Source organism: Pyrus communis, chromosome 7, assembly GCF_041283825.1.
Source record: "Pyrus communis isolate YQ-2024b chromosome 7, ASM4128382v1, whole genome shotgun sequence".
Lineage (NCBI taxonomy): Eukaryota > Viridiplantae > Streptophyta > Magnoliopsida > Rosales > Rosaceae > Pyrus > Pyrus communis.
In genome coordinates, this window is record NC_142571.1 from 402,780 (window position 1) to 429,503 (window position 26,724).

General features: G+C 38.1%; 5 protein-coding genes across 7 annotated transcripts; 4 read left to right on the forward strand and 1 right to left on the reverse strand.

Annotated features, from left to right (window-relative positions):
- Nucleotides 1-1,395: 1,395 nt before the first annotated feature.
- Nucleotides 1,396-4,548, forward strand: LOC137734974 (uncharacterized). The gene is made up of 7 exons (XM_068474321.2): nucleotides 1,396-1,762; nucleotides 2,052-2,225; nucleotides 2,345-2,437; nucleotides 2,543-2,611; nucleotides 3,154-3,360; nucleotides 3,943-4,068; nucleotides 4,185-4,548. Exons 1-7 carry the CDS (start codon nucleotides 1,532-1,534, stop codon nucleotides 4,332-4,334), a joined length of 1,050 nt encoding a protein of 349 aa, XP_068330422.1. The 5' UTR covers nucleotides 1,396-1,531; the 3' UTR covers nucleotides 4,335-4,548.
- A 372-nt stretch (nucleotides 4,549-4,920) lies between these two features.
- LOC137734975 (protein LIM1) lies at nucleotides 4,921-5,702 on the forward strand. Its single transcript, XM_068474322.2, has 2 exons — nucleotides 4,921-5,381; nucleotides 5,488-5,702. The coding sequence occupies exon 1, from the start codon at nucleotides 5,032-5,034 to the stop codon at nucleotides 5,353-5,355; it is 324 nt and encodes a 107-aa protein (XP_068330423.2). The 5' UTR covers nucleotides 4,921-5,031; the 3' UTR covers nucleotides 5,356-5,381; nucleotides 5,488-5,702.
- Nucleotides 5,703-6,021: 319 nt separating this feature from the next.
- On the reverse strand, nucleotides 6,022-8,481 carry LOC137735203 (UPF0235 protein At5g63440). 3 transcript variants are annotated; one of them, XM_068474607.2, is made up of 7 exons: nucleotides 8,342-8,481; nucleotides 7,963-8,069; nucleotides 7,641-7,794; nucleotides 7,246-7,342; nucleotides 6,878-6,966; nucleotides 6,711-6,779; nucleotides 6,022-6,272 (listed from the first exon to the last, which is right to left on the reverse strand). In XM_068474607.2, exons 2-7 carry the CDS (start codon nucleotides 8,058-8,060, stop codon nucleotides 6,213-6,215), a joined length of 567 nt encoding a protein of 188 aa, XP_068330708.1. In that variant the 5' UTR covers nucleotides 8,061-8,069; nucleotides 8,342-8,481; the 3' UTR covers nucleotides 6,022-6,212. The 3 variants fall into 3 exon arrangements, with proteins under 3 accessions (XP_068330708.1, XP_068330707.1, XP_088553370.1); XM_068474606.2 differs by having other exon boundaries at nucleotides 7,963-8,077; nucleotides 8,342-8,478; XM_088697244.1 differs by having other exon boundaries at nucleotides 8,265-8,456.
- Nucleotides 8,482-8,590: 109 nt separating this feature from the next.
- LOC137735205 (elongation factor 1-delta 1) lies at nucleotides 8,591-10,646 on the forward strand. The gene is made up of 6 exons (XM_068474608.2): nucleotides 8,591-8,742; nucleotides 9,025-9,251; nucleotides 9,373-9,466; nucleotides 9,644-9,878; nucleotides 10,062-10,223; nucleotides 10,313-10,646. Coding segments are annotated over exons 2-6 (696 nt in total). The 5' UTR covers nucleotides 8,591-8,742; nucleotides 9,025-9,048; the 3' UTR covers nucleotides 10,315-10,646.
- A 12,002-nt stretch (nucleotides 10,647-22,648) lies between these two features.
- Nucleotides 22,649-26,092, forward strand: LOC137735423 (cytochrome P450 705A12). Its single transcript, XM_068474844.2, has 2 exons — nucleotides 22,649-23,785; nucleotides 25,277-26,092. Exons 1-2 carry the CDS (start codon nucleotides 22,862-22,864, stop codon nucleotides 25,949-25,951), a joined length of 1,599 nt encoding a protein of 532 aa, XP_068330945.2. The 5' UTR covers nucleotides 22,649-22,861; the 3' UTR covers nucleotides 25,952-26,092.
- Nucleotides 26,093-26,724: the final 632 nt, after the last annotated feature.

Genomic DNA, 26,724 nt, shown 5'->3' on the forward strand with positions numbered 1-26,724 from the left:
GTATGATGTGCATTGATGAGACTGCATCATGTAGCAATGTGATACATGAAGGTCCTGCTTAGTAAATTAGCGGTGGAGGATTATAAGCATTTTAGGGGTATCATGCTTGGTAAATATGTGACGAGTGTCACCGCCAACTTAATGTTACAATGAGTGGTTGTGGACCTTGTGGCTGATAAATTTGCGATGAGCAACAACCTCCTAAATAGGATTCCATTGAATTGGTCTAGAATTCTACTTTTACATGGTCCCTTTGAGTTGGTCAGGAACCTTATGTTCTATGGATTCCACAGAGTCGGTCGAGAATCATACTTTTTATATGGTTCTGTTGAATTGGTCCAAAACCATGCATCATATAGATTCCATTGAGTTGGTATGGAATCCTACTTCTTATAACTTTGAGTTGGTCTGTAACTCCACCCTTTGGATTCCATTAAGTGGTCTTGGAATCCCACTTCTGACCTAGTTCCATTGAGTGGTTTTAGAACCTTCTAATCAGTTTGGTGGTTCTGGAATTGAGTTGTTTTAGGACTTTATGTTTTCCTCCCAGATGGTTCCATGAAAGATTATGGAACCTATAAAATGTAGACTCGAGCTCAACTAAACCACCCTAGGTCATATGTATATAGAAAGACAAGTCGTGATGTGTTAGCATTAAAAAACTCGTGATAATGAATAATTATATAGGTTTTTAATGTTTAAGTAATGATTAAATGATGTGTTAGTCATTTAGTACTATAATTTAGTGGTATTCCCCTTCACTTGTAAGTGAGAGGTCTTAGGTTCGATTCTGGTTAAATGCAAATTTGAACCACATTATTGTTAGCCCATTGTAAATCTAAGCCCATCCATTCTCCTTAGTGTAGTTAATATCATGTTTCAAAAAAAAAAAAGTAATGATTATAAGGGTAATTTTGTCTTTCTAAGAATGATATGTAAGTGAAATAAAATCTTTGGGGGTAGTGCAATTTTTTAAACCTAAAGAGGTTTTGTAAAAACTAGACAAATCTCAAGGAATGTTAGTGTGACCTTGTGATGAGGAGGTGTCCAAAGAAGTATGGTGTTTGGTGAATCCGAATCCTCGCCAAATCTTCTTTGTGAGGATTCAGAATATTTCTGAATCGTATTCGTTCATCGTATATCGTACGGATGTTAGGTGACCACATTTTGGAAGTAAAGCATAATTAAGACGTTCAAATTACACGAGGCGTGTTTGGACTATGTGGTTTATAAATCTCGAGCCAGCCCAATCATTCTATTGGGCTTGTGGACCGAAGGAATTATGCTAACGAATCCACTTGAGTTACCAAATTCCACGTGTCAGGATAGTACAGAACACGGAAAGGAAAGCGAATCAAACAACATTATGACACGCACTCAAACGTTTGACGCTTTTAAAATGCGAACATTAGAAAGCACCAAAAACAGAAACAAAAATAAATAGAAAAATCTCCCGCCATCCCCATAAACATTTATAAACCCTCAAAAAATCAAGAATCTGGTATCAAATTTTTTGATTTGGGGTCGAGAAATGGATCTGACGGTGGTAGATCTGAGCGCGTACTTGGAATCGGAAGAGGGCGGAGTGGAGGAGTTGTGCGGCGAGGTGAGTCGGAGTCTGAGAGAAACGGGAGCTTTGTTGGTCAAGGATCCCAGATGTACGGCGGAGGACAACGATCGCTTCCTTGATATGATGGAGAGGTACTTTGACAGTCCGCCGGAGTTCAAGCGACTCCAGGAGAGGCCTCAATTGCATTACCAGGTGGGTTCTGCACTGTTTGTTTCCCGAGAAAATGTTGCCCGGAAATGGAAAAAAGAATGAAAATTTTGAATTTTGAAACCCAGTTCGGTGATTAACGATTGGGGGTTCATCTGGGTACCCTTTTGATTTTGATTTTATCCATTTTTTTATCACTTGTATTTCAATTTGTATGCTTTTGCTGTGACTCTGAAAGTGTGTAAATATAAGTGATTTGTGGTGTGAAGTGAAATTGTCAAATTGGGTTTTGTTGCTCAAACTTGGAACTTGAAACGGGGGTAACACATTACAGGTTGGCGTGACACCGGAAGGCGTGGAAGTCCCGAGAAGCCTTGTTGATGAAGAAATGCAGGAGAAATTGAAAGAAATGCCCAAAGAGTTCCAGCCATCCATCCCCAAAGGGGCAGATCGCAAATGGCGATACATGTGGAGGGTGGGTCCTCGACCCTCGAAAACCCGCTTTCAGGTCTCATTCTTTCTTTGCTTTTTTGAGTTTCACTTTGCAGTTTGCACAAACATTGTTTAAAAGTCTATGCTTATTGTTCTACTTGCCATGATCAAGATGATGTTATTCTTGTTTTCTAGGAACTTAATGCAGAGCCAGTCGTACCCGAGGGGTTTCCTGAATGGAAAGATACCATGGATTCATGGGGTTACAAGATGATTTCCGCAATAGAGGTGAGCCACTGATCTGTGTTGTCAGATTGTTCAAGCTGCTTGCTTGTTGTGCACATTATCCAATATTATCAAATATTCATCACGTAAATGTTTCTTTCTTTCCAGGCTGTTGCTGAAATGGCTGCCATTGGATTTGGCTTGCCAAAGGATGCATTCACTTCTCTTATGAAGCAGGTGGGCAATAATTGCCAATTGAAACTTACATTCATGTCTATATGCCCGTCTGACTTTAGTGGTTGGGCAGTGGATATTGAAATCAAATGAAAAAGTTATGATTACTGGTGGCCTAGTCTGACAGTAATCACCAATATCCTTCATTTCCATGCCGTGCCAGCTTCCATATCCATCACTTTTTCTATCTTTAGCCACAGTACCCACATCTTTGTTCCCAAATTCAAGTTGCATTCTATTGAATGGCTTTTGCATTGCTCCATAATGCCACTAGGATTTTATTTCATAACACTTTTTAGTTTTATTTTATTTTTTCTTTTTGTAAAGACGAGTTTGGACTGGTTATATTCTTCAATCACTGTATGACTTTATCAAATACATTGCATTGTGATTAGGTATAGAGCTATAGCATGCTGCAATTTCAAAAATCACCAACTTTTGAATTGATTCATAAACTAGATTCTCGTCCTTCCACTTGCCATTTTCCTGGCTTTATGCGCTTTATGCTGCACTTTATGTTGAGTGCTCTTTCTTTTTGAACCCAGGGGCCACACCTTCTAGCTCCAACAGGAAGTGACCTTCGGCGTTACGGCCAAGAGGGTACTGTGTTTGCAGGATATCACTATGACCTGAACTTTCTAACTATTCATGGCAGAAGTAGATTTCCCGGTCTGAACATTTGGTTAAAAAATGGGCAAAAAGTTGAAGTCAAGGTTCCTGTAGGATGTCTTCTCATTCAGACCGGGAAGCAGGTAATACTATTTATAACTATTGTGCTTGGTACTTATTGAATAATTTACAAGTTAGTTGACCACCTGAATATGGTGTCTGTCATTAGAAAGCAATTTGGATTACCGTTGCATTAATTAAATTAAACACATTTTATATTTTCCTCAGTGCCTAACTTTTGAAAGGACAAAAATTTGAACTTTAATTTAACTACAGGAACAATATCGTGTGTAATATATTTCTGGTTGTACTTAAAAATGACAAGGGAAGGGGTGTTGCGTTTTCATCCATGTAGCCTCTGTTATATCATCATTTTTGTAGATTTTTAATAGTACATATCAGAATAAAATAAGGTTATGCACATCGTATGGTTAAAAGATAAAATGGAATGTATTCTAAACATTGAAATAGGTGTGCTAACTGTACCCAAAAGGCTAAATGTGTTCAAACTTAATTGTAACAAAGAAAAAGTTAGGTGTGTCAATTTTTTGTTCGAGTTCTTGCTTTGATTTGAATTGCTGTTTTAGGTTGGTTGCCTTTGGCATGTGTTGTGTTTTAAATATTTATGCTAGTTCTATTCCATTCACACAATTTGTTATGTGCAGATAGAATGGTTGACTGCAGGTGATTGCATAGCTGGAATGCATGAAGTTATCGTAACAAACAGGACGATTGATGCAATCAAACTTGCAACAGAGCAAAGTCGCTTACTATGGAGAGTATCTTCAACAGTGAGTGAAGCCAGTCACATTGTTGTCATTGTTATCGTTATGTTCTTTTCGGTTTTATATAACTAAAAATATTTTAATGCATTGTATGCTTATTTGTGACATTTCTTGCCTTGTAGTTGTTTGCACACGTAGCATCTGATGCTGTGTTGAAGCCCTTAGGTCACTTTGCAGAATCCCCGCTTGCAAGTAAATACCCGCCCATTTATGCAGGAGAGTTTGTTGAACAAGAGCTTGCAGTAATCAATCTCAAAGGCAACAAAGAATAAGTTTGGTAACTTGTTACATGTGAAGATCATAACATATTATGTCAACGATCAGAATGGCATTATGAAGAGGCGTCTGGGGATGATATGAATTGTAATAAGGAAGGTTGGGATGATAGAAACTGCGGCCAATTGTATCGTGTCATTATTTATCGTTGTATCATTTACTGACATTCCTTTGTTCCTCGAGCAATTTGAGTTTTACCATTTCATTGCATTCTTGAACATCTAGTTTTGGTTTCTTACTCGTCTTGAACTGGTTTGATTAGCAACAAAAGTTGAAAAAATAGGCTTCAAATCTGCAGCCATTTCCTCTGAAAATGAACTGAAATCATTACGAAGCATGCAAGGTGCTGGAGGTTTTCTGAGTGATTTTTGTAGTCGATAGGATGAAGAAACTGATTAGAGATAATCTGGAAAATTATAAATAAAGTTATAGGAAATGCAAAGGGTCATGAAATTTGAGTTCAACAACTACAACAACCAGCACACAATGTGTATTTCTTGACTAGCTTTTGTATACAGCTGAGCAGCAGAGCTGGAGAATACTGGCATCATAGGTGTGACCTTTGAGTAGGATGGACATGCATGATGGCATGAGAGCCTCATCATCCCCTATAAATCCGAATTCGAGACACCTTCTCCCTAACATTAACGAAACATAATTCACAATTAATCTAAGTTCCAACTTTCAGTTAAGATGAGGTTTACTAGCAGGAAAAATATCGCTCTTCCAATTTTGATGTTTGCGTTCGTGATGGTGGGTTTGGTGGATCAAGGGCAGGGAAGTACTTGTGCAAGCACCTTCTTCTCGGCACTAGTTCAGCTAATACCATGCAGAGCAGCAGTTGTTCCTTTCAGCCCCATCCCCCCGAGTGAGACCTGCTGCGGTGCCCTCAAAGCTCTTGGCCAGCCTTGCCTCTGTGTGCTCGTCAATGGCCCTCCAATCTCTGGCGTTGATCGCAGTATGGCCATGCAGCTCCCGGAGAAGTGCAGCGCCAACTTTGAACCATGTACCTTCTAGCTCCTCGGGCACACTTTTTCGATCCGGTACTAATTAGTGAAATCGCTAGACGATGAGGCAACTATTTTCATATTGCAGCCGTTGTTTATTTCTGAAAATTTAGGATCGATCAGTCTGTTTTTCTTGACGCAGGTGACATTATGATTTAGAAGTTGAAGCTTGGAGCTGAGGAGCATATTTTCTAGCTTGAATAAATGTGTTATATTTTCATATGCTGCTGTTAACAATAAGACGCTGTGTGCTGAGATATATAAGCACTGAATCGTGTCGGTTTTAGCTTTAATCAAGGATTTGTGTTCGTTGTAATTTGATTTCCGATGTAATAGACTGCTATTCCGTTTTAATAATCACTTGTAATGTTTGGCTTTGGTGACACAACAATGAAGAGATGCGGTAAATTCTGCAACATGCACCATTCTGGTAAGCAAGAAAGGAGATTGCTCACAGTAACAACTTACACCATCCATATGCCTAATCCTACTTGTCTTAAACAAAAGTTTACACTAATCTTGTTTGAATCTCGGGCAGCGTTTGGGCGATTGACTGCCACGAGGAATCACATTTCCTGACCCTTCCCTACTTGGGCAAAAATTGACACTAATCTTATTGATCACATTGCTGACATCTTTCATAGAGGTGAGAGTAGAGAGAGTGGATTCTAACGGATATAGAAAACGGTGCATATATTCAACCAAATCATTAAAAGATACAGGGATTATACAATTGAAATTTCACATTGCACCACAACAATCTCAACTAACACAAGAAAAATTTGTACCGTGGATGTCCAGGGTAAATTGTAAACATACACGTCGACTGATGGCATTCATTAGAGCTGACATTTGAACTGTAAAGACTCAAGGTTGCACAGCCTCCAGAAGTTTCTCATATACTTGCCTAGCAGACAAATCCTCTACCTGAAACGATCACCAAATGTTAAGGAAGAAACCCTAGCAAGATCAGTTAAATTAGTTTAAGCAGTTTTGGAGTTACACTGGCATATGTCACATGTCCTTGAACAACTATATGGGGTTCTCTGCATACGTCGCTTCTAAATTCATGCTGCTGTTACTTGTGATTGCTATTATTTGTAAACAGTACCATTACTTTGATAAGCTATCCTATCCTAAGTTTGAAAGAATAGATGTATCATGTATTTGTGCATCAAGAAACAAATCAGTGAATTGGGTCTGACATCAAAGTTAATGCATACAACGTTGGAAAACTTCTTTTGACAAAAACGATATTGCTCTCACAGGGACAATTGAAACAGATTATGATCAACAACACCCAAGAAGCCACCCAACGAGCGAATGAGAGACTGAAAGAGAGATAGTAAAACTTGTTTAACTCACCACAAGGAGTTTTGATTTGTTATTCCACCCTCTCTGAAGAGTCATCTGGCTTAGTCTCAGACCCAACACCTGTGCAAAAAGCAATTGTGTTAAGGCTTAAATTGACACTTGTTCCAAAAGATTGGAATCCTATAAGTTTAACAGACAACAATGAAGCAGAATTATACTTTGGCCATGAATTCCAAGAGCTCATTGTTTGCTTCTCCCCGAGCAGCAGGTGCAGCTACAGTGACTCTAACATCGTCAGCATTCACTCCTGGCATAAGAGCAAAAAGTGTTTAAACAATCAGCAATCTAAATTTCCAGGAAACAACTTTCTTTTGGCAAGTATTATTACATATTAAAACTGCCAGCTACAAGTGTTGTAATGAGATGCATAGAAACATCAAAAAGGACTAGTACTTGCCATACAAGAAATCCAAAAAGTCAATTCATGTAATGCAGGAAATTTTGACTTATGATTGCAATTTGACCTACCAAGCAAGCATCGCATGCTGAATAAGATGACAGGAAAACATTCAATAATTTCTCTTACTTGTGATTGCTGACCGTTGTGCACGATCTTCCACTTCTATAGCAACTTGAACAAGTCCCCCTTCTAGGTTTGATATACAGGGCGGCACAGGAGCATCCTACACACACCAATTAGGAAATATGGACAGAGTGAATATATGTGGACCTTCTTCAAAAAAACTTCCATTGACAACATTGCAATAGGGACTTGCTATGCTTTCAGTAACAAATTCCTTAATTTCTGAGCCAAAATCTACGTTCGCAACCCAAAAGATGAAGGACAAGGAAGATCAATGAGACATAAACAGCTATTTCCCTTTATTTATAGAAAATATTCCTTTTCCAAAATCCTGGTACCACACAAGACAATTATATTCACAAGATGATGGAAAATGCCCTTGTAAATTTCCTATATACCTGTGGGTTGGTTTCAGCAGCAACTGTGCTTAGAGAACCATCAACAACATAAATGAAAGAAGCACCTTCCAAGTCTTCTTCCGAGCGGTAGAAAACAAAGAGCCCACAACCCACACAGTTCATTCGAAACTGCTTCTCCAATTTCCCTTCCCCTCTGAATAATTATATCAACCAAGATTTCAAGGCATCAGCGATGTTGCACAATCATTACAATCGTACTCGAAAAACTAATCATTAGAAAAGTACAGGAAAACGAGGGCCGGTGTCAAACACACACAGTGAAAACACCGAATTTATATTTGGACTAAAGAAAATTAAGCACCTTTTCAATAAAACTTTTCCAGCCTCAGCAATGTTGAGCCTTGCAAGGTGTTTGCTCTTGTCCAACACATAAGCCTTGTCCGTCTTCCTTTTCGGCATTTTCTGCAACTGGGTATCTTAAACAACATATATTTCACTATAATCGCAAAATTGCAGCCCCCAAAACATTATTCAAGAACCTCTTTCCAAAACCAACGATTATACCCAATACAAAAATACCAATTCAAATCAGCGTTACCCAATTTTTAACTTTCAAGCTTATAAATTTATAATCATACAAGTACAAACAACACAAATATATACCTCTATATCTATATGTATGTATAGAGAGAGAGAGAGAGAGAGAGAGAGAGAGAGAGAGAGTGAGAGTGAGAGAGAACCAGTTATGAGGAGGTGGGATCCACAGTGCTTGCAGTAATAAACGAAGAGGTCAGAGTCGGGTCCATCCGGAGCTGCGTCCTCGCTCGAGTACGTGTGTGTTGTTCTCTTCGGCATTCCTGTCTTCTCTCTCCTCTCCTTCTTCTTACCGCTCCCGCTGCTGGAAATTGGGAATTGCTCGAGCTCGACGACGGTGGGTGACGCTATAAGCGCGCAAAGTCCAAAACGACAGCGTTTCACGCGTCATGTTGTTTGTTTCGCACCGATTTTTATTTAAACTTGTTGGGCCGTACCCTGGCCCAATTAGACGATTCCGTCCAATTGCCTATAAAACCGATAGAAACCCTAAAAAACTCCACCTCTTATTCTTTCTCGCTCACTCCGCAGCTGTCTCGCTCCTGAGGTATGCTCAGTCAGATCCATGGCTAAAGATCCTTACTTTTTATCTTATCATAGTGTTTTTCGCTATATCGCTCATGAATCTGTCTATTTATTGAAGTTTGTTTTTCTCCGATTTTTTTTTTTGTTTAAATTTTGTGTTAATATGGATGCAATTGGTTGCTTTCGATTCATAAATTTTTTTTCTTCCGAAAAAGGGTTTTAATTTTCTAGTAATTGAATATTTGGCACTGATTGGTAATCATCTAGGGATGAAAGACTTAATTTTTTCTGATATGGGTTGCAGGAAAAACCACCGGAAGACCTAGCAATGGCAGTCACATTCTTTGACGTGAACTCAGCTGCCGGCCTGAAGAAACTTGATGACTACTTACTTTCTCGCAGTTACATCACTGGCTATCAGGCTTCCAAAGATGATATCACTGTGCATGCAGCTCTTTCCAAGGCCCCGTCTTCGGAATTTGTGAATGTGTCTAGGTGGTACAACCACATTGCTGCTCTTCTTAGGATTTCGTAAGTTCGTAAAACTTTTGATGTGTTTGTTATCTGTTTGTTATTAGTTCTAATGGATTTCTTTGAAACGTGTATGTTTGCGTGAACACTTAGACTTATTTGATTATATTCTTTGTTGTAGTGGTGTTTGCGGAGAAGGATCTGGTGTCACTATTGAGGGATCTGCTCCCGTAACCGGGGAAGCAGTTGCTACCCCTCCTGTTGCTGACACTAAGGCAAGTATTTTTCTTCCCTACTTACCAAGTGGTTTTTTGGATGTCTTCATTTTATTTTTCCTTATCACTGTTTTAGGATAATTGAACTTTTCGAGGTTGGACTGTGTTGCTTTATCAGCTTGAAGAACTTGGATAAGATTGTTGTACTAATGTTTTAGAATATGATATGATTTTCAGGCCTCAGCTGCTGAGGATGACGATGACGATGTTGATCTCTTTGGTGAAGAGACCGAAGAGGAGAAGAAGGCTGCTGAAGAGCGTGCGGCTTCCATCAAGGCATCTACAAAGAAGAAAGAGTCTGGCAAGTCATCAGTTCTGTTGGATGTGAAGCCATGGGATGATGAAACTGACATGAAAAAGCTTGAGGAGGCTGTAAGAAGTGTCCACATGGAAGGCTTGCTTTGGGGAGCATGTAAGTTCTTCCTTCATCTAAGGATTATTTGTTGCTAAAGGGGACAGATTTACTTAAAACAATGTTAGCAACAATTTTGCCGTTGATGTGCACATATTAAGTTATTATTGTGCAAGCTAATGTTTAATTGTACAAATTTTAGTCCCTGATGCGAATTCGGTTATTATTTTCTTAATTGTGCAGCCAAACTCGTCGCTGTTGGGTACGGGATTAAGAAGTTGCAAATAATGATGACAATTGTTGATGACCTGGTCTCTGTTGACACTCTCATTGAGGAGCAACTTACTGTTGAACCAATTAACGAGTATGTCCAGAGTTGCGACATCGTAGCCTTCAACAAGATATGTAAGTATATTTGTAGGTTTGTGCATTGTGCTGGAGTATAAATGCATCTTTACGGTATTAATTTACGCTTACCCTTGTTTTTGTTGCAGGATTGGAGCTTGCAGACGTGTATTTTGTTTCTGGCGGCATGATTTGAGACATTATATTTGGTTTTAATGTATTAGCATTCCCTTGATGAATAGTTTCCGAAGCTGTTTGCTTGTTTGGTATGGTTTCAGTTACTGTTGAAAACATAATTTCAGTTTTGTTATGGTGGTTTTTGGTAGCTTGTTTCTGCTTGACTTTGATGTTGATCCTTTTAGTTCTCACAAGAATTCAGTGCTTGTCGATCCGTTTGATCATTCTCAAAGAATTTAGTAGATCTTTCTCAAAGAACTTAGTAGAAGTCTTTTAATATGAATAAATGGATTGCGTTTGTTTCCATTTGTTTTTCTTTGTATCAGAATATTCTTTTTTACTTCTCCACACCCTTGCGCTAGCACCCGCACATCATTTTGAAGGGAAAATATCTCAAACACTACGACATGGTGGGTGCTTGCTCTGCTAAGTTCACTAATTGTTCTCATACTTGGCGTGGAATCCTCTTTGGTGCCCAAATCCTTCCTAATGGTATGAGATGGAGAGTCGGATCTGGAAGCCAAATCCATTTTTGGAAAGACAACTGGCTTGAGAGTGGCGTACTCGAAAATTTTGCTACCATCCCTCTCTCAGCTGACATGCTTGAATGGTCTGTTGATGATTTCCTTACTGATGATGGTTGGAACGTAGAATTGTTATACTCCTGCCTTCCCCCCGATATTGTGGAACATATTTTCAGTTTACATGTTGGAATTGCGAATCATAGGGAAGATAAGGTAATTTGGAGCCTCACCAATTCTGGAACCTTCTCAGTGAAAACTGCTTATCTCTCTCTCTTTGGCGATGATGATATCATTCCTTGGAAATGGAATTTCATTTGGAAACTCAAGCTCCCACCCAAATTAGTGACTTTTCTTTGGACTATTGGTCATGGGAAAATTCTCACCAATGTGCAGAGAGCTAGAAGAGGGTTTACTAATAACCCGTGTTGTCCAATCTGCCCTAATATTGAGGAGTCAATGGATCATATTTTCAGGTCTTGTAGGCAGTCCCCTTTCCTTTGGAATGGTGTTGGAATCCCTCCTGAAGTTGCCCATTCCTTTGCTCTTGATTTCCAGAGTTGGATGGCCATAAACCTTAGGACACACTGTTCTACCATACATGGCTTACCCTGGAACCTTATCTTTGCTTCAACTCTCTGGTATTGCTGGAAAGGGAGGAACAATCTTGTCTTCAACGATGGTCAACAACCGCCTGTCTCACCCCAGAAGTTCATTTTTCAATTTGCAAGGGATTGGTATGATGCCAACAAGTGTTCTTCTAGTAAGCCTCCTAGACAAATCATCTCAATCCATTGGATCCACCCGTCAATTGGTAGATATAAAATCAATACAGATGGGAGTTGTAATGACCCAATTAGGCACATAAGTGCTGGAGGTTTGATTCGCAATTCTGAAGGGGATTGGATTAAGGGATTTGCTGCTAATTTGGGCAGAGGAACCATCATGGAAGCTGAGCTTTGGGGTGTTTTCATGGGCCTTTCTATAGCTTGGGATGAGGGATGCAGGGATGTGATCCTTGAATGTGATTCTTGGGATGCTGTTAATTTGATCCAAAAACCTATTCTGGATTCGCACCCTCTCTTCAATCTCATTATTGACTGCAAAGAAGCCATCGGAAAAAATTGGAGATGTGAAGTCACTCATATATATAGAGAAATGAATGCCTCAGCCGATCACATGGCTGACTTGGGTCATGGGCTATCCCTAGGCCTTCATGTTTTTGTTTCTCCTCCTACCACTGCTAGTAATGTCCTAGTTTCTGATTCTATTGGCCCTTCCTAGGGCTGTTCTTGCCTGATTTTCCTTGTTTTGTTGCCGGGCTTTGCCCTCCATTGTACCAAAAAAAAAAAAAAGCCAATATAATTAATAAATACACGTGATTTATATATTGTATTTCTACCCGTCTCCACTATTTTTATTTTTGCAAGACTAGCAATTCAAATAGAAAACCTCAAGGAAGAAAGAACAATGACCACATTCTATTTCCTCCAAAATCAAACGGTCAGAATCTGATCAAATCCTCAAACGGGCAGTAGAAAAGTAAGATTTCCATGTTATTTGTTGGTAATCGATTGCGGCTATACAATTGGTTTTGGTTATGTGTTTGTTTGGATTTGTTTATGGACTGTTCGGGGGAAATGAAGTAAAAGGATAAATCTTAATGGTAAACTTAACTTTGTGCTGGTTTAGTGAGAGTGAAGAACTTGCATTTGAATGAAGTGGGGAGTAGAATTATGCACAGCTGAGACTCGGTGCTGAAGATTGCGTCAATAGTAATCGGCACAATGGGTTGTAAGTTAGATGATTGTTGGTGACATGTGGCTTGGGATTATAGGTGCCAAATCTTCCATACCTGTTGGGCCACCTTAACCAGACTAAATAGAAGATAACTTGGTGTCAATGGGTAATGGCCCCCTTCAGCTCTACATAAATGGTTATTCTTGTCCATCAATGTGAATTTGTAGAATCCTAAACTCTGTTTATGTGTTGTTCTTGTGATACGAAGGCTAGCTATCACAGTTGCCAGTCTTACGGCATTACACTGTTCCCTTAAAACAATAGTTTTATACTCAAAACAAATGATATGCTTGGTTGTGTTACTGTAAATCTCATATTACCACTGCTTTAGGTTTATGTGAAAGCCTGGAGGATGCTTCACTGCATGGGCATGCTCTTCTCATTTCAGAATATACCAATGCCAGAACAAAGTTTTTGAGGGTCTCTTTACCTTTTTATGGTATTTTAGTGTGATGCTGTATTTGAATCCTTGTTTCTGTTTCAAAGTGGATAGGTGTTCTTGTATACAGCTGCCAACTTTCTCTGTTTTTGTGTGTGTGAGTGGATAGGTGTTCTTGTATACAGCTGCTAACTTTCTCTGTTTTTGTGTGTGTGTGTGTGTGTGTGTGTGTGTGTGTGTGTGTGTGTGTGTGTTTGTGTAATGTTTACCCAACTACTTCGATCATATAGTTTTTATCCATTGTTAGTCACTTACTGTGCTATTTATTATTTATTTGGGGGTTGTTATAAATTGGCAGTTTATATTAAGTAGGAACAAGTCTTAAAAAACACTGAAACTAGGGTGTTTAAGGAGGTGAAATCTATTAGAAGACTTGGGCTTAGTTATTAGTTAATACCCATTTTTTGTCTTAGTTAGTACGTTTTTATTTGGTAACTTTAGCTAATTACTCACTTTTCAACTACAACACGGATCATTTGGATGTTTAACTAATTTTAGTTACGTCTTGAAATCCTATGTAAACACATTGTATGTTCACGTTAGGCATTATACGGTTCTCCTTTCTTTCTCTAAATTGTCTCTAAAGGGAAACTAATTCAATGTCAATAATTTGGTTTCTTTCACTTACTATTTCTCCTTGATTTGTAGAAAATGAAGGATGCTGAGACAAAAAGGATAAAAGAGTTGGAAGAACGACTTGAGAACAAGGCAAATTTGCAGTTAGAGAGACAGCTTGTCATGGCTTCATACTTGAGCAGGGCCTTGTTGACTCTGCGTGGAAAGTTAAGGGGAACAGAGTGGGATCCTGAGAAGAACTCACACAGGATTGATTTTAGTGACTTTTGGAGACTCCTTAACTCAAATAATGTCCAGTATATGGAGTACTCAAATAATGTCCAGTATATGGAGACTCCTTAATTCAAAGGACTCAGATCAATTCAAGGCAAACAAAATTGCCTTGGTTTGCGTGAAATAATTTGAAAGCTTCTTGGCCATTCTTGGCCGCAAAATCAATTTGAAGGGCTGCAACAATTGATCCCTAGGCTCCGTTGGCAACAACTCAAGAGAGGATTTGAGTCCAGAATGGAAAAGGACCATCTCCGGATCCCTTCCACCAAGTCTTCCTCATCAACTAATCCGGGCTCTTGAAATTTGATCCAACGACCACAAACAAGAGCCCACTTTAAATGTTATAATAACTTTAGCTGTTGGATCAAATTTCAAGGGCCCATATTGTTTAATGGGGAAGACTTGGTGGAAAGGATCTGGAGAGGATCCCTTTCCATGGGGAATAAGGTGCTAAGCTTAAGTCATCTCCAACCGATCTGGCTAGAGGGCCATAAGGTCGAAAATAGTTTGAAATGACATGAAAACCGTCTCTAACCGAATGTTAGGCCAAATGGCTCGTGGGCCCCACTGGGCCACAATTGTAGAATCGGGCCAACCAGTTGGCCCAAACCAGCCAACTCGAGCCAGTCCAGAAATTTGAAGCCCAATGGCTACTAGTTGACCCCAGCTAGCCGTTGGATTTGATTTTTTTTTTTTTTTTTTTTTTTTTTTTTACAAATTTTTTTCCTATAACTATCTAAGCCATTAAACAATATTAAATAACATTAAATAACATCAAACTTAAACAATGTTAATTAACATTAAATAACATTAAACTTATCGACACGTGTCACTCGAAATTCAAGACGTAAAATTATTAAGATTCCATATTGACAAGAAATCTGTAAAGTTACTCATTTATTGACACGTGTCACTCGAAATCTTATCGAAAAATTATTGAGATTACATCTCGGAAAGTTATTGAGGTAATTTAATTTAAGTAACCATATTAATTCAATTAAAATAATAAATTATGTTTAGCCTATGGCCTTTTGGCCTTCTCGGTTGGAGACGATTTTTTGTCACAAGGCTATGTTTGGCCTATGGCATTTTGGCCCCTTAGTTGGAGATGGTAAGAAATATGGTTTGTCACTGTTTATTAAAATATTACTTTCTTGGAGAGTTATAGGGCTAAAACGAGTCATTTGACCATTCTTCGGTTAGAGATGACCTTAGTGGTGGGATCCTATAACCTATTCAATATTTTAGTTTTGTTGTTAAAAAAAAAATCTTAATTTTTTAATATTGAATTAATTTATCCATCCAATTGGATGAGTGAGTGGATCCGTTGGCTGCCACGTTAGCAGTTAACAGTCAAATTGACAGAATTGCATCCGCAAATAGCGAATGTTGAGGTTCTGAATGTGGATACAGTACCTGCACAAGTACATTCTACGCTGGCAACTGCAGTCATATGGTCTATGCGGCTTGCGTTGTCTATTGTATTGTGCCTCTGGATTGACAACATGATTGTTGATAATAAGTTCCATATTGATGGGATGAGGGATTTTGTATGAGTTTATAAGAGATTGAGCTACTCCACATATTACCAATTGATTTTATAATAAAATCTCAACTTTCTTTGTGATGTTTAAGAAGGAACCATGCCCTGCAGTTTTTAGGGCAAAGCAAAAGGACCAAAACTCCCATAATACTTCTTCCTTTGTAATCTTATGAAGTCAAAATCATCGGTTCACAATATTTGACAACTTCTAAACGCACAGGCACACGCGCGCGCGCGCGCACACATATATATATATATATAAAGCCACCATCTAATTTTTAATGCCGTTAAATCACTCAACACCTTACCAAAGCAACAAACTAATAATAACAAGATTTGCAACACTTAATCATAGCATGATTTGCAACACTTTTGTAACTCTTATATAACGCTATCACTAAATATATTTTATTGCATAAGACATCAATTTCCATCTTTGTTGTATTAAATTGCAACAAACTTATATTTTCTTAGACGTTGTTCAAATTCTCATTCCATGTATGTATCCAATTTCACTTACTCTTTATTTCTCAATACATTTGTCTATATAAATTAATATAATATTAGCCAAAACTAAACAACTTACAAATTATGCTCAATCTATTTTTAATAATTTTTTTAATTGTTATTACCTATGAACTTTCTTATCTCGTAGTAATGCGCGGACACCATTTCCTAGTATGTGTGTGTGTGTGTATATAAAGCCACCATCTAATTTTTAATACCGTTAAATCACTCAACATCTTACCAAAGCAACAAACTAATAATCAATGTGTTGGAGTTTATCCAAAAAAAAAAAAAAAAATCAATGTGTTGGATTAAAGCATCTCCATTCACGCTCTCCCACTTTAGATAATTTAAAGCTAAGAAGCTATTTAAAAAGTTTCTACTGCAATCACGTTTTAATGAGTAACAAATCATATCGTGGAGCACAATAGGAGTGATTGGAGATTGATTTTTCTCAGTTCTCCTCCTTATTTTTAGTTCGGAGTTTATTTAGGGAGATTGGAGACTCTCAGTAATTAATAAATTACAGAAAAAGGTTATGCGCAACAAATTACTTAAAAATGCTAAACAATTAAAAAAGATTCACTCTGTCATCAAGTTAAATGAATCGCTTCAACACATTATCTATACTATTATTTATTTATTTTTTTCAAAAATCTATACTATTATTTAGAAAACCTTCTTTTCAACTAAAGAGGTTGAAATTTCATGCCCTTTTACATCTTTAATAAGTTTATAATGGATATAAAATTAAGGGCAAAATAGTAAATAGCCATATTTTACTCTTGTTTTTTTAATTTTTTTTATTTATCAAAGATTTTACTCTTCTACTTTCTCCCACTTGCTACATTTTCTCATTTTATTTTAATTTTCATTCATTAAAAAAAAATGCTATTTTTCATTCCAATTTTTTTTTTCTCAAATTTAAATGTGTGACTTTTGTCCAGTGTGTTTTAACATCTTGCATTTGTGTGGTACCCAAACAGAGTTTGGTAAACCCATAACTCTTTTGGGCGGGATCTAGACAACCTGATTAATGCGCTAAGCGCACTTCTATGGCCCTTCGTCGAGCTAGAGTTTCTTGAATCTTCCTTTAAAGAATATCACTTGTCTTATAAAAGATAAAGTAAACAAAATCAATATTCAACGGTCTTGCCTTTCTACCTATAAGAGCAACTCTACCCCTATCCACTTTGCGCCAGCACCCAGCCCATTTATCCACTTAATTGAACAGTAATAGACCCAATGAACAGTAATAGGCCAAAGCATCTCCACCCCAAAAAAAATGTGCTGGCACCTAGTCTAAAAATGCGCTGGCACAAACGATCTCCACCCCTACAAAATGCGCTGGCACCCAGTCCATTTAAAATATTAAATAATTTTTTTATAAAATAATAAAAAAAAAAATAGTTTTAATTTCGGATAGGATTTTTAACCAATCTCGTCACGCCACGTGTCACTTCCTGTTTACAATAATTTAGGCAAGATTTCGATAAGATTTTTAACCAATCTCGTCACGCCACGTGTCATTATCCGAACGTACTATTTTTTGAATAGATTTCCGCTAAGATTTTCAACCAATCACGTAGTGCCACGTGGCATTGTCCAGAACCTCATCTTTTTTTTTTTGTCCATATAAACCCTACATCCCTACATCCATCCTCACACTAAACTCAATCCTTTTTTTTAGCTCAGAATTCTTTTTTATCGTTTTCAAATCTTGAGTTCTTACAATGTCTTCTTCAAGGAGAGCGTATAAACAGTTGCAAGAGCAGCAGAAAAGGTTGTTGGCACAACAGGAAGAATTGGTCAATCTTGACCAAGGTGGAGGTGGAGATGAGGCCTTCGCAATGGAGGAGGATGAGGATGATCACCATAGAAGGCGGAGGGCCTCACATTCCCGCCGTATCATGGAAGCTATGGGTCAGATAGCCAAACCCGGACGTGCGGCAAACATCGATAGAAGAAGGGAAAGACGAGGTAAAGATCTCTTGGAAGATTATTTTATTCCCAACAGCGTTTACCCTGATCATGTTTTTAGACGTCGTTTTAGAATGCAACGAAGTTTATTCGCTAAAATCATGAGTGATGATTGCAACCATGATCCATATTTTGTGCAAAAAGAGGATGCTTTTCATGTTCTAGGTCTTCTTCCTGAGCAAAAAATTACGGCTGCCTTGCGAATGCTTGCATATGGAGCATCTGCAGATCAAGTGGATGAGATCGCAAGGATGGGAAAAACAACAGTTCTGGAGTCCCTGATGCGGTTTTGCTCTGCAATTGAAGCCCTTTACACCAATGAGTACCTTCGGCAACCCACGACAAGGGACATGCGAAGGCTTCTGAGGAAGGGTGAGATGCGAGGCTTCCCTGGCATGATTGGAAGCATCGACTGCATGCACTGGACATGGAAAAATTGTCCAAGTGCATGGCAAGGAGCTTATGGCGACAAAAAATGAGCCAAAAGCATCATTCTGGAAGCGGTGGCTTCTTTTGATACATGGATTTGGCATGCTTTTTTTGGTGTTCCAGGAGCTCAGAATGACCTAAACGTCCTTGCCCAATCTCCAGTGTTTGACGAACTGCTACAAGGGCGTGGGCCGAGATGCACATATTGGGTTAATGGTAATAAGTATGAGGGACCATACTACCTTGCAGATGGTATTTACCCAAGGTGGTCAACATTTGTCAAAACAGTGCCACACCCGCAGAGTGAAAAAGAGAAACACTTCGCAAAGTGTCAAGAAGGGTGTAGGAAGGATGTCGAGCGTTGTTTTGGTATCTTGCAAGCTCGTTGGGCCATTGTCAGGGCTGCAGCTAGAATGTTTGATGTCGAGGCTCTTCGATCCATCATGATGACGTGTATTATTCTCCACAACATGATTGTTGAAGACGAGTATGATTATGATGCCGTCGATGAATACGAGCCGGATCCGATGAACAACTCAAGAACACAAATCTACTATGCTCATGACCGGACCGAAGATCCCGTGCAACACGAGCCGTTGGAACGGGATGGACGTTACAATGAATTGATCGTTCAACGATACACTTCATTGCAAGAGCCATACTGGCACATAGCCCGCCAGAATGACTTGATTGACCATCAGTGGAGATTGCACGAAGGCGAAGATAATTAAAATAAGGCTTGTGGTTGAAGAATAAAGTGTATTGTTTTTTAAGTAATCTTATTTAGTGTGTTTGCTTTTTTTTTTTAAGTTTAAATGGTGAGGTTATGTAATTTTATTTGGTGTTTTAAGTTTAAATGGTGAGGTTATGTAATTTTAAGTTTAAATGGTGTTTTATGTAATTTTATTTGGTGTTTTAAGTTTACATAAGAAATTAAATAAAGTTCTAAAAGTAAATAAGAAATTACATAAGAAATTAAATAAAGTTCTAAAAGTAAATAAGAAATTACATAAGAAATTAAATAAATAAGAAATTACATAAGAAATTAAATAAAGTTCTAAAAATAAATAAGAAATTACATAAGAAATTAAATAAAGTTCTAAAAGTAAATAAGAAATTACATAAGAAATTAAATAAATAAGAAATTACATAAGAAATTAAATAAAGTTCTAAAAATAAATAAGAAATTAAATAAAGTTCTAAAAGTAAATAAGAAATTACATAAGAAATTAAATAAATAAGAAATTACATAAGAAATTAAATAAAGTTCTAAAAATAAATAAGAAATTACATAAGAAATTAAATAAAGTTCTAAAAGTAAATAACAAATTACATAAGAAATTATATAAAGTTCTAAAAATAAATAAGAAATTACATAAGAAATTAAATAAAGTTCTAAAAATAAATAAGAAATTAAATAAAGTCTGTGGAGTTAGGATATGTGGTGCTAGGATCTTGGTTGCTAGGATTTCTGTAGCTGGAACCCCCTTGACTTGTTTCGGCATCTCTTGCACGCCTCCTTCGCACGACATCTCTTTTTTCTGAAGTCCAAAAATATTTTGAATTCGGAGACAGTCCTACTAGAGACTTGTTCATAGTGTCACGATCTGTTTAAGCCATCCTTTCTTCTCTAAGCATCTCATTCTCTCGATGAAGTGCTTCTCTAATCATCTTGTTCTCTCGATTAACTATTTCTCTTTGTCTCTCAGCCGCCGCATCACGAGCCTCAGTAGCTGCAATAATTGCTGCCATATCTCTAGCTTTTTCCTCATCTCTAGCCTTTTCCCATGCCATGTTCAGTTCACCTTGACGAGTAAGTTCCTCCATATATTTAGTGTAGTCATTTTTGGAAGAACTACCTTTTTTCTTTGATGCCTTTTTACCTTGAGGCCTGAGGGACTGACGAGTCGGTTGGGTCTCTGGCACTTGTTCAGGCATCCCTTCCGTGTCTTCAAATGTGTTGGCTTCTTGTTCGGCTGTGTCTGCTTCTGGCGAACTGTGTAGACCCATACCATGCATGACAACTTCTGGACCGGTTGCCACAATTTTGTATCTAGGGCAATCTTTGACAATTTGCCAACATTCCCATTTGTTGAATGATTTGTTATGGTTCTTTGCATTGTAGAATGCTTGTGTTTGTAGTGTCTATAAAAAGTACATAAAAATTACATAAGAATTGTGGAATGCATAAAAATTATATAAAAATTATATAAAAATTACATAAAAATTACATAAGTATCGTGGAATGCATATTACATAAAAATTACATAAGAAATTAAATAAATTAAAATATTGATGTGGGTGGAATGCATATAAATAAATAAAAATATTGTTACCTCATCCGCTAAACTTGTCCCACTACGCAAATTACCAGAAGCATGAGAGAGGGCGTTTTTCCAACAAGTAAAGGATGCGTTGAGTTTTTTCCAACGACCTTGAAGACCTTGACTAGATCTGGTATCTTTTCCATGTACATCTCTTCCATGTACATCGTTGAACGATTTCGTAATTTTACTCCACATTTCTCGCTTATCCATCTCATTACCCGTAATCGGGTCATGAGTAGTGCGAACCCAACATTCACACAATGTAACATCTTCACTGAGCTTCCACGAAGTCATTTTTTTCTCTCAAAGTGTACAAAATATTCAAATGTAGAAAGTGTAGAAAATATTGACATGTGGTGTAAGGTGGAAGATGAGAGTTAGGTATTTATAGAAAAAAAAAAATTAATTTTTTAAAATTTTTCTGTATTTTTTAAAAAAATTTTGACATTTTTTAATTAATTTTTAATAAATTTTAATGTTGTAATTAATCTGGACCGTTGGATTTGAAAATTAATCAAATCCAACAGCCAACACGATGACACGTGGCCAACGGTCAAATTTCTGACCGTTGGGCCTTTTTTTTTTTTTTTTAATTTTTGGTGAAATAAACGTGGACCGTTGATCTGTGATCGGACGGTCCAATTTAAAATTAAAATTAAAAATTTTTTTACCGTTGGAAATCCAACAGCCTAAAAAAACTAGCCGTTGGAAATCCAACGGCTCTGAGGAGGGCCACGTAGGCCTCACCCGGATGGCTGCAAGTGGACCTACACGCGGGCCCCAGCACCTGCAAAGCCTGTCGGCTACTCGCCTGGGCACCCGCATGTGTTGCACGCGCCAAGCAATTGACCGGCTCATGGGTCTGTCCATTTTGGGCTGGGCTGTTGACTGGCACGGGCTGGGTGCCAGTCAATTGTGCGGGCTGGAGCTCAAAAATGCCATGCCGGGCTATTTTCTTCACTGGGTGCCAGTCAAATTGTGCGGGCTGGACTTGCTCTAAAGACAATGGAGAAGGAGCGCTGTGGGAAACCTTCAACGTCGGTTTTTGCTGAGCAACAAGTTCGTTCGAAACGTCCTAATTTTGGGACTCTGAAAATTAACTGTGATGGGGCATGGCGTGGGAAATCAATGTTAGGTGGCTATGGGTGGGTGGTGCGAGATTTTGTGGGACTTTTGCAGATGGCTGGTGGGGTGGGAGGTGAGTTTTTCAATGATGCAACTATGGTGGAAATGGCAGTAAGTCGTGCAGCTTTGGTGACGTGTAGGGACATGCATTATGAGATAGTAGAGATAGAGTCTGATGCTCTATCTCTTATCAACATGATAAATGGAGAATGCTCAATTGATGCAAACTTGGAGTGCTTCAATTTTCATATTCAGAATTTGGCATCTTAGATTAGGGAGGTAAAGTTTATGTATGTTTAGCTGAGTGGCATCCTCACTACCCATGCAGTTACTTTCTATGCTACCTCGTGTGGTAGTTCATTCATGTGTGATGTTTATGGTCCTGAATTTCTTTTTAATAATTCTTGCAGAAGATATAAACGTTTCTATTAGAATTTAATAAAATTTATCTTTTGACCGAAAAAAAAAAAAAAAGTATTACTTATATTGCATTTATAACTTTTCTTTTATTGAGGAGAAACCTTTTTTACCTTCCATTTTCATACAAAAAAACTTCCAATTGAATGAATGAGAATCCTCTCTGGATCCTCTTTGTGAGGATCTTGAGAATCCTCAAATTGTATCCGTTCATCGTATATCGTATGATAAGAAATATTTTAAATACTTTTATTTAAAATTAAACATGAACATGTTATGACAAAAACTAATCGTACGATGTATGATAAACAGATACAATTTGAAGATCCCTGAAATCCTCATAAAGAGAATCCGGAAAGCATCCTCATTCTAATTGAATAGACATAAACATCTATTCGCAGTTACTGTCTGACTCCAAGTTGCCGCCAACATTTACTAAAACACATACTAATCAGTGTGGAAATGTGTGTGATTCATTAACTTTTTGTGGGTGCGCAAACATGACTGGTCACAAATAGCACAAACGAATGTAAATAATTACAAGCAGATCAGATCAGACTTTTGGGATCTTGAGTTCAGCAGCTATGGCAACCACAAACGATGCCCAATACTATCTTCTCTACTTCCTTATATGCTATCTCTCGACCCTCTTACTTAGATCCTTGTTCAACAAGTATTCCCCCAAGTCAGCCACTCAAGTTCGTCCTCCATCTAGCCCACCGGCCCTCCCATTAATCGGTCACCTCCACCATCTAACCACGGCTCACCAGGCCATCTCCTTCCAAAACCTCTCCAACAAATATGGCCCTCTCCTCCACCTCCGCCTCGGCGCCTCTCGAATGCTCCTCGTCTCCTCCGCCTCCGTGGCCACCGACGTCTTCAAAACCCGAGACCTCTCCTTTGCGGATCGCCCGGCATTTGCTTTCGCGGACGAACTTCCCTACGGAAACTCGGGTTTCTTCGGCGCTGTGTACGGTGACTATTGGAAATTCATGAAGAAGCTCTGCATGACGGAACTGTTCGCGCCGTGGCAGCTCGAACGCTCGCGCAATACTAGACAAGTAGAAGTTGGTAAGCTTTGTGAGAAGTTGATCGAGAGTGCTAGAAAGAAAGAGGTGGTTGATTTGGGAAGCGAGCTCATGAAGCTTACAAACAACTCCACTTGCAAGATGGTGATGAGTACTAGTTGCTCGGAGAATGGCGACGAGGCTGCGAGGATAAGGAAGATGATGATGAGGACGCTACGACTGGCGACCAAGGTTTCTTATGGGGATGTGCTGGGGCCGTTGAAAAGGCTAGGGTTTTGGCTCTATGGGAAGCAGCTTGCTGACGTGTCGTGGGAGTTTGATGAGCTTTTTGAGAAGATGTTGAAGGAGCATGAAAAGAAAGGGGAGAGAGAGGGCTGGGAGAGAGAGGATTTGGATTTGATTGACTTGTTGTTGAAGGTGTATCAAGATGACAAGGCTGAGCTCAAAATTACCCGAACTCAAATTAAAGCTTTCTTGCTTGTAAGTTCCCCTATCTGACTCTCTCTCTCTCTCTCTCTCTCTCTCTCTCTCTCTCTCATTTTTGGTTCATGCTTAGATATATATTTTTAGTTGCAGTTTTGACCCTTGAACTAGCTTATTCTTACTGATTATCCTCACCACCTTCACCACTGAGCTAACACTGAATTTAGTGACTTTGTTTATCTGAACAAGAAGTTATTATAAATCCATCTCTTATCGTACTTGTACATTTTATTAAACTTTTAGATTGGTAATAATCTGGAAAAGAATCCCTGTTGAAGTTTGTATGAGGGTTAGAAATTGAAAACTTGCCCGAAAGTTACTCAACCTGTAGTATGTCAAAGTGAACTGAACAAACTTAAAATCTGAGGAACAAAAGGGGCTCCAATAGATCAGGTCAAAATCCGTCTGCGCTGTGAAGTCGTAAGGGGCAGGCAAATTTGACTACCGTAAAGCAAGCTTGCCTTTTCGTATTTTTTAAGGATAATGTTAGGGAAATTAAATTATAAACAAAATTTTATGAACTAAATAACATGGAAGTTGATAGTTGAATTATTTCTTAAATGTTGATAAACGTGCTCATTCCTATTGAATGACACATAATTTAGTTTTTAAAATAGATTTATGAAGTATCTATCTTATGAGAAATTTGTCATCAAAATATCAAATCACTAATATAAAAGTTTTGTCCTCAATTTGTTTTGTGAAATGTGGAAACAAAGTTGTGGAGGCCTTAATAATTTGTCTTACTTTTTCAACAAGCTATATTTCCTTAGTCAAGAAAATGAAGCAACTCATTCTACACAGACCTTGTTTCTAACCTCCTCACTCATTGGAGATGGAAACTTGGTAGTTTAGACTCTGAAAATGTGGTTTCCCTATTGGATTTATTGCCCTATGGAGTTACTTATCAAACTAGCTAGCAAGTTTGAAACACAATTTTCATTCTTTCAGTCGTCCATTCACTAAAATATATAAGAAAGAAGGAATCAAAACACAATTTCCCTTTTTGGATTTAGTGCTTGATATCAGAAGAAAGTATATTGAAAGATGAGGGATGAAAAAGGGTATGAGAGAGTAGGGAAGAAATAAGAAAGAAGGAATCAAAACAAATTACAACAGTGAAAACGACGTAAAATAGTTTTTTGGTTTTTTTAGTTTTCATTTTTCTGTGCATTTCCTTGTATATTTTTTCTACACTTCTCACACCATCCTTCATCCAATCTTCTTTCTTCCTATTTTCTCCATTGTTATTCCTCTATATTAATATTACCAACACAAAAAATGAAAACCAAAACCAAAAACGAAATTGTTACCAAAAAATTCTGTAACTCGTAGTAAAAAACATTAACTAATCATGGATGCATGTAATTAAACTGAACAAGAGCTACGTAGCGGCTGTCATACTCATACCCATTATTAGCCGGAAATGGAACAAGTTATGACACAGTATGTCTTATTGATTCAAATTATGTGCTTGTGGTATACTAGGACCTATTTATTGGGGGCACACTTTCATCAACAGAGACCATGCAGTGGACGATGGCCGAGCTCATCAACCATCCTCAGGTATTCAACAAGGTCAGACAAGAGATAAAATCGGTAGTAGGCAACGCCAGATTGGTCGAGGAAACCGACATTACGAATCTCCCATACTTACAAGCCGTTGTGAAGGAAGCATTGAGAATGTACCCTCCATCTCCGGTGGTGATACGAAAATGCCGCCAAGACTGTAAAATCAAGGGCTTTGACATACCCCAAGGAGTTACGGTGGCAAACAATGTGTATGCAATTATGCGAGATCCGGAGATTTGGGACAGCCCTGATGAATTTCGTCCGGAGAGGTTCTTGGCTTCCTCTAGTGAAGTACATGATAGTGTGGAATATGATGACCAAAGTCTTCAACACAAGGAACAGAACTTCAATTATGTTCCGTTTGGCGGTGGCAGAAGGCGTTGCCCTGGCTCTGCGGTGGCGCTTCTGTTGGTGAACACCGCAGTTGCAACCATGGTTCAATGCTTTGATTGGAAGGTTGGGGGAAACGAAAATGGTGATGCAGCCAACAAGGTTAATATGGAGATAGGACCCGGCATAAGTTTACCAATGGCACACACACTTGAACTACTTCCTATCATTCACTTCAACCCATTTGCTTCTTCTATGTAGTTTTTTTACCATGACAGCTCAAAAGTGGCATACAATTGTGTCATGTGGTTATTTGCTTAAATAACAATGAACCCTGAAGGCTCTATACTTTTGTTTATTTGAATATCTAATCCTCCAATAAATTAATAAGGTTTTTGTCAATATGGTACAAATGTAGCTTATTCATTAGCCAATATAAAGATCTCACGTTCATCATGACATTACAATTTGGCTAAAAGCATAAGTTGAGTTCGCAACCAATTTATTCATTCATCCCTAACATTTATTTAGCCGTACAAATTAATATATGTTGGCGTGATTAATTATTTTATTGGATTAAGCAAAGGTGCTTACATCCGTTCTATTATATAAACAATTAGCTAAGTAAACCATGAAATCCATCTATCTGCCCCACCAATTCAGTTGACAAGAGAAGCCACAGGTAAGCCATTTCATAAGAGTCCTTTACTAACTCCAATTGCCTACTAGAGAGTTGATGATGTACATCGAAAAGAACACCATCAATATTCGGGAACGTCTAAAAACAAAGTTGAAAGATAAAAAAAACATTAAATATGCTTGTGTACATTATACACATATAATAACAACCCTACCAAAATTGCATTTGAAATAATACTTTAGTGGAAAGAAACATATTAGGTTTAACAGTCTACTTACCAAAAACGAAAGTTGAAATCTTATTGCGGAAGTGCCTAGCCCCCAAATCTCATCTATTCGATCTTATCTAAAATACAAGGGTAAACAAAAAGTGGGTGAGATTTTATTGTATTTTA

Bases quoted from the DNA above. Each gene is read 5' to 3' on its own strand.
- LOC137734974 (XM_068474321.2), top strand. From the start codon at position 1,532: ATGGATCTGACGGTGGTAGATCTGAGCGCGTACTTGGAATCGGAAGAG. The intron at 1,763-2,051 runs GTGGGTTCTGCA...AACACATTACAG, and splicing joins GGCCTCAATTGCATTACCAG to GTTGGCGTGACACCGGAAGG. The intron at 3,361-3,942 runs GTAATACTATTT...TGTTATGTGCAG, and splicing joins TCATTCAGACCGGGAAGCAG to ATAGAATGGTTGACTGCAGG.
- LOC137734975 (XM_068474322.2), top strand. From the start codon at position 5,032: ATGAGGTTTACTAGCAGGAAAAATATCGCTCTTCCAATTTTGATGTTT.
- LOC137735203 (XM_088697244.1), bottom strand. From the start codon at position 8,456: ATGCCGAAGAGAACAACACACACGTACTCGAGCGAGGACGCAGCTCCG. The intron at 6,967-7,245 runs GTAAGAGAAATT...CTCTTATGCCAG, and splicing joins ACAACGGTCAGCAATCACAA to GAGTGAATGCTGACGATGTT. The intron at 6,273-6,710 runs GTGAGTTAAACA...TGATCGTTTCAG, and splicing joins ACAAATCAAAACTCCTTGTG to GTAGAGGATTTGTCTGCTAG.
- LOC137735205 (XM_068474608.2), top strand. From the start codon at position 9,049: ATGGCAGTCACATTCTTTGACGTGAACTCAGCTGCCGGCCTGAAGAAA. The intron at 9,252-9,372 runs GTAAGTTCGTAA...TCTTTGTTGTAG, and splicing joins GCTGCTCTTCTTAGGATTTC to TGGTGTTTGCGGAGAAGGAT. The intron at 9,879-10,061 runs GTAAGTTCTTCC...TTAATTGTGCAG, and splicing joins AGGCTTGCTTTGGGGAGCAT to CCAAACTCGTCGCTGTTGGG.
- LOC137735423 (XM_068474844.2), top strand. From the start codon at position 22,862: ATGGCAACCACAAACGATGCCCAATACTATCTTCTCTACTTCCTTATA. The intron at 23,786-25,276 runs GTAAGTTCCCCT...GTGGTATACTAG, and splicing joins AAATTAAAGCTTTCTTGCTT to GACCTATTTATTGGGGGCAC.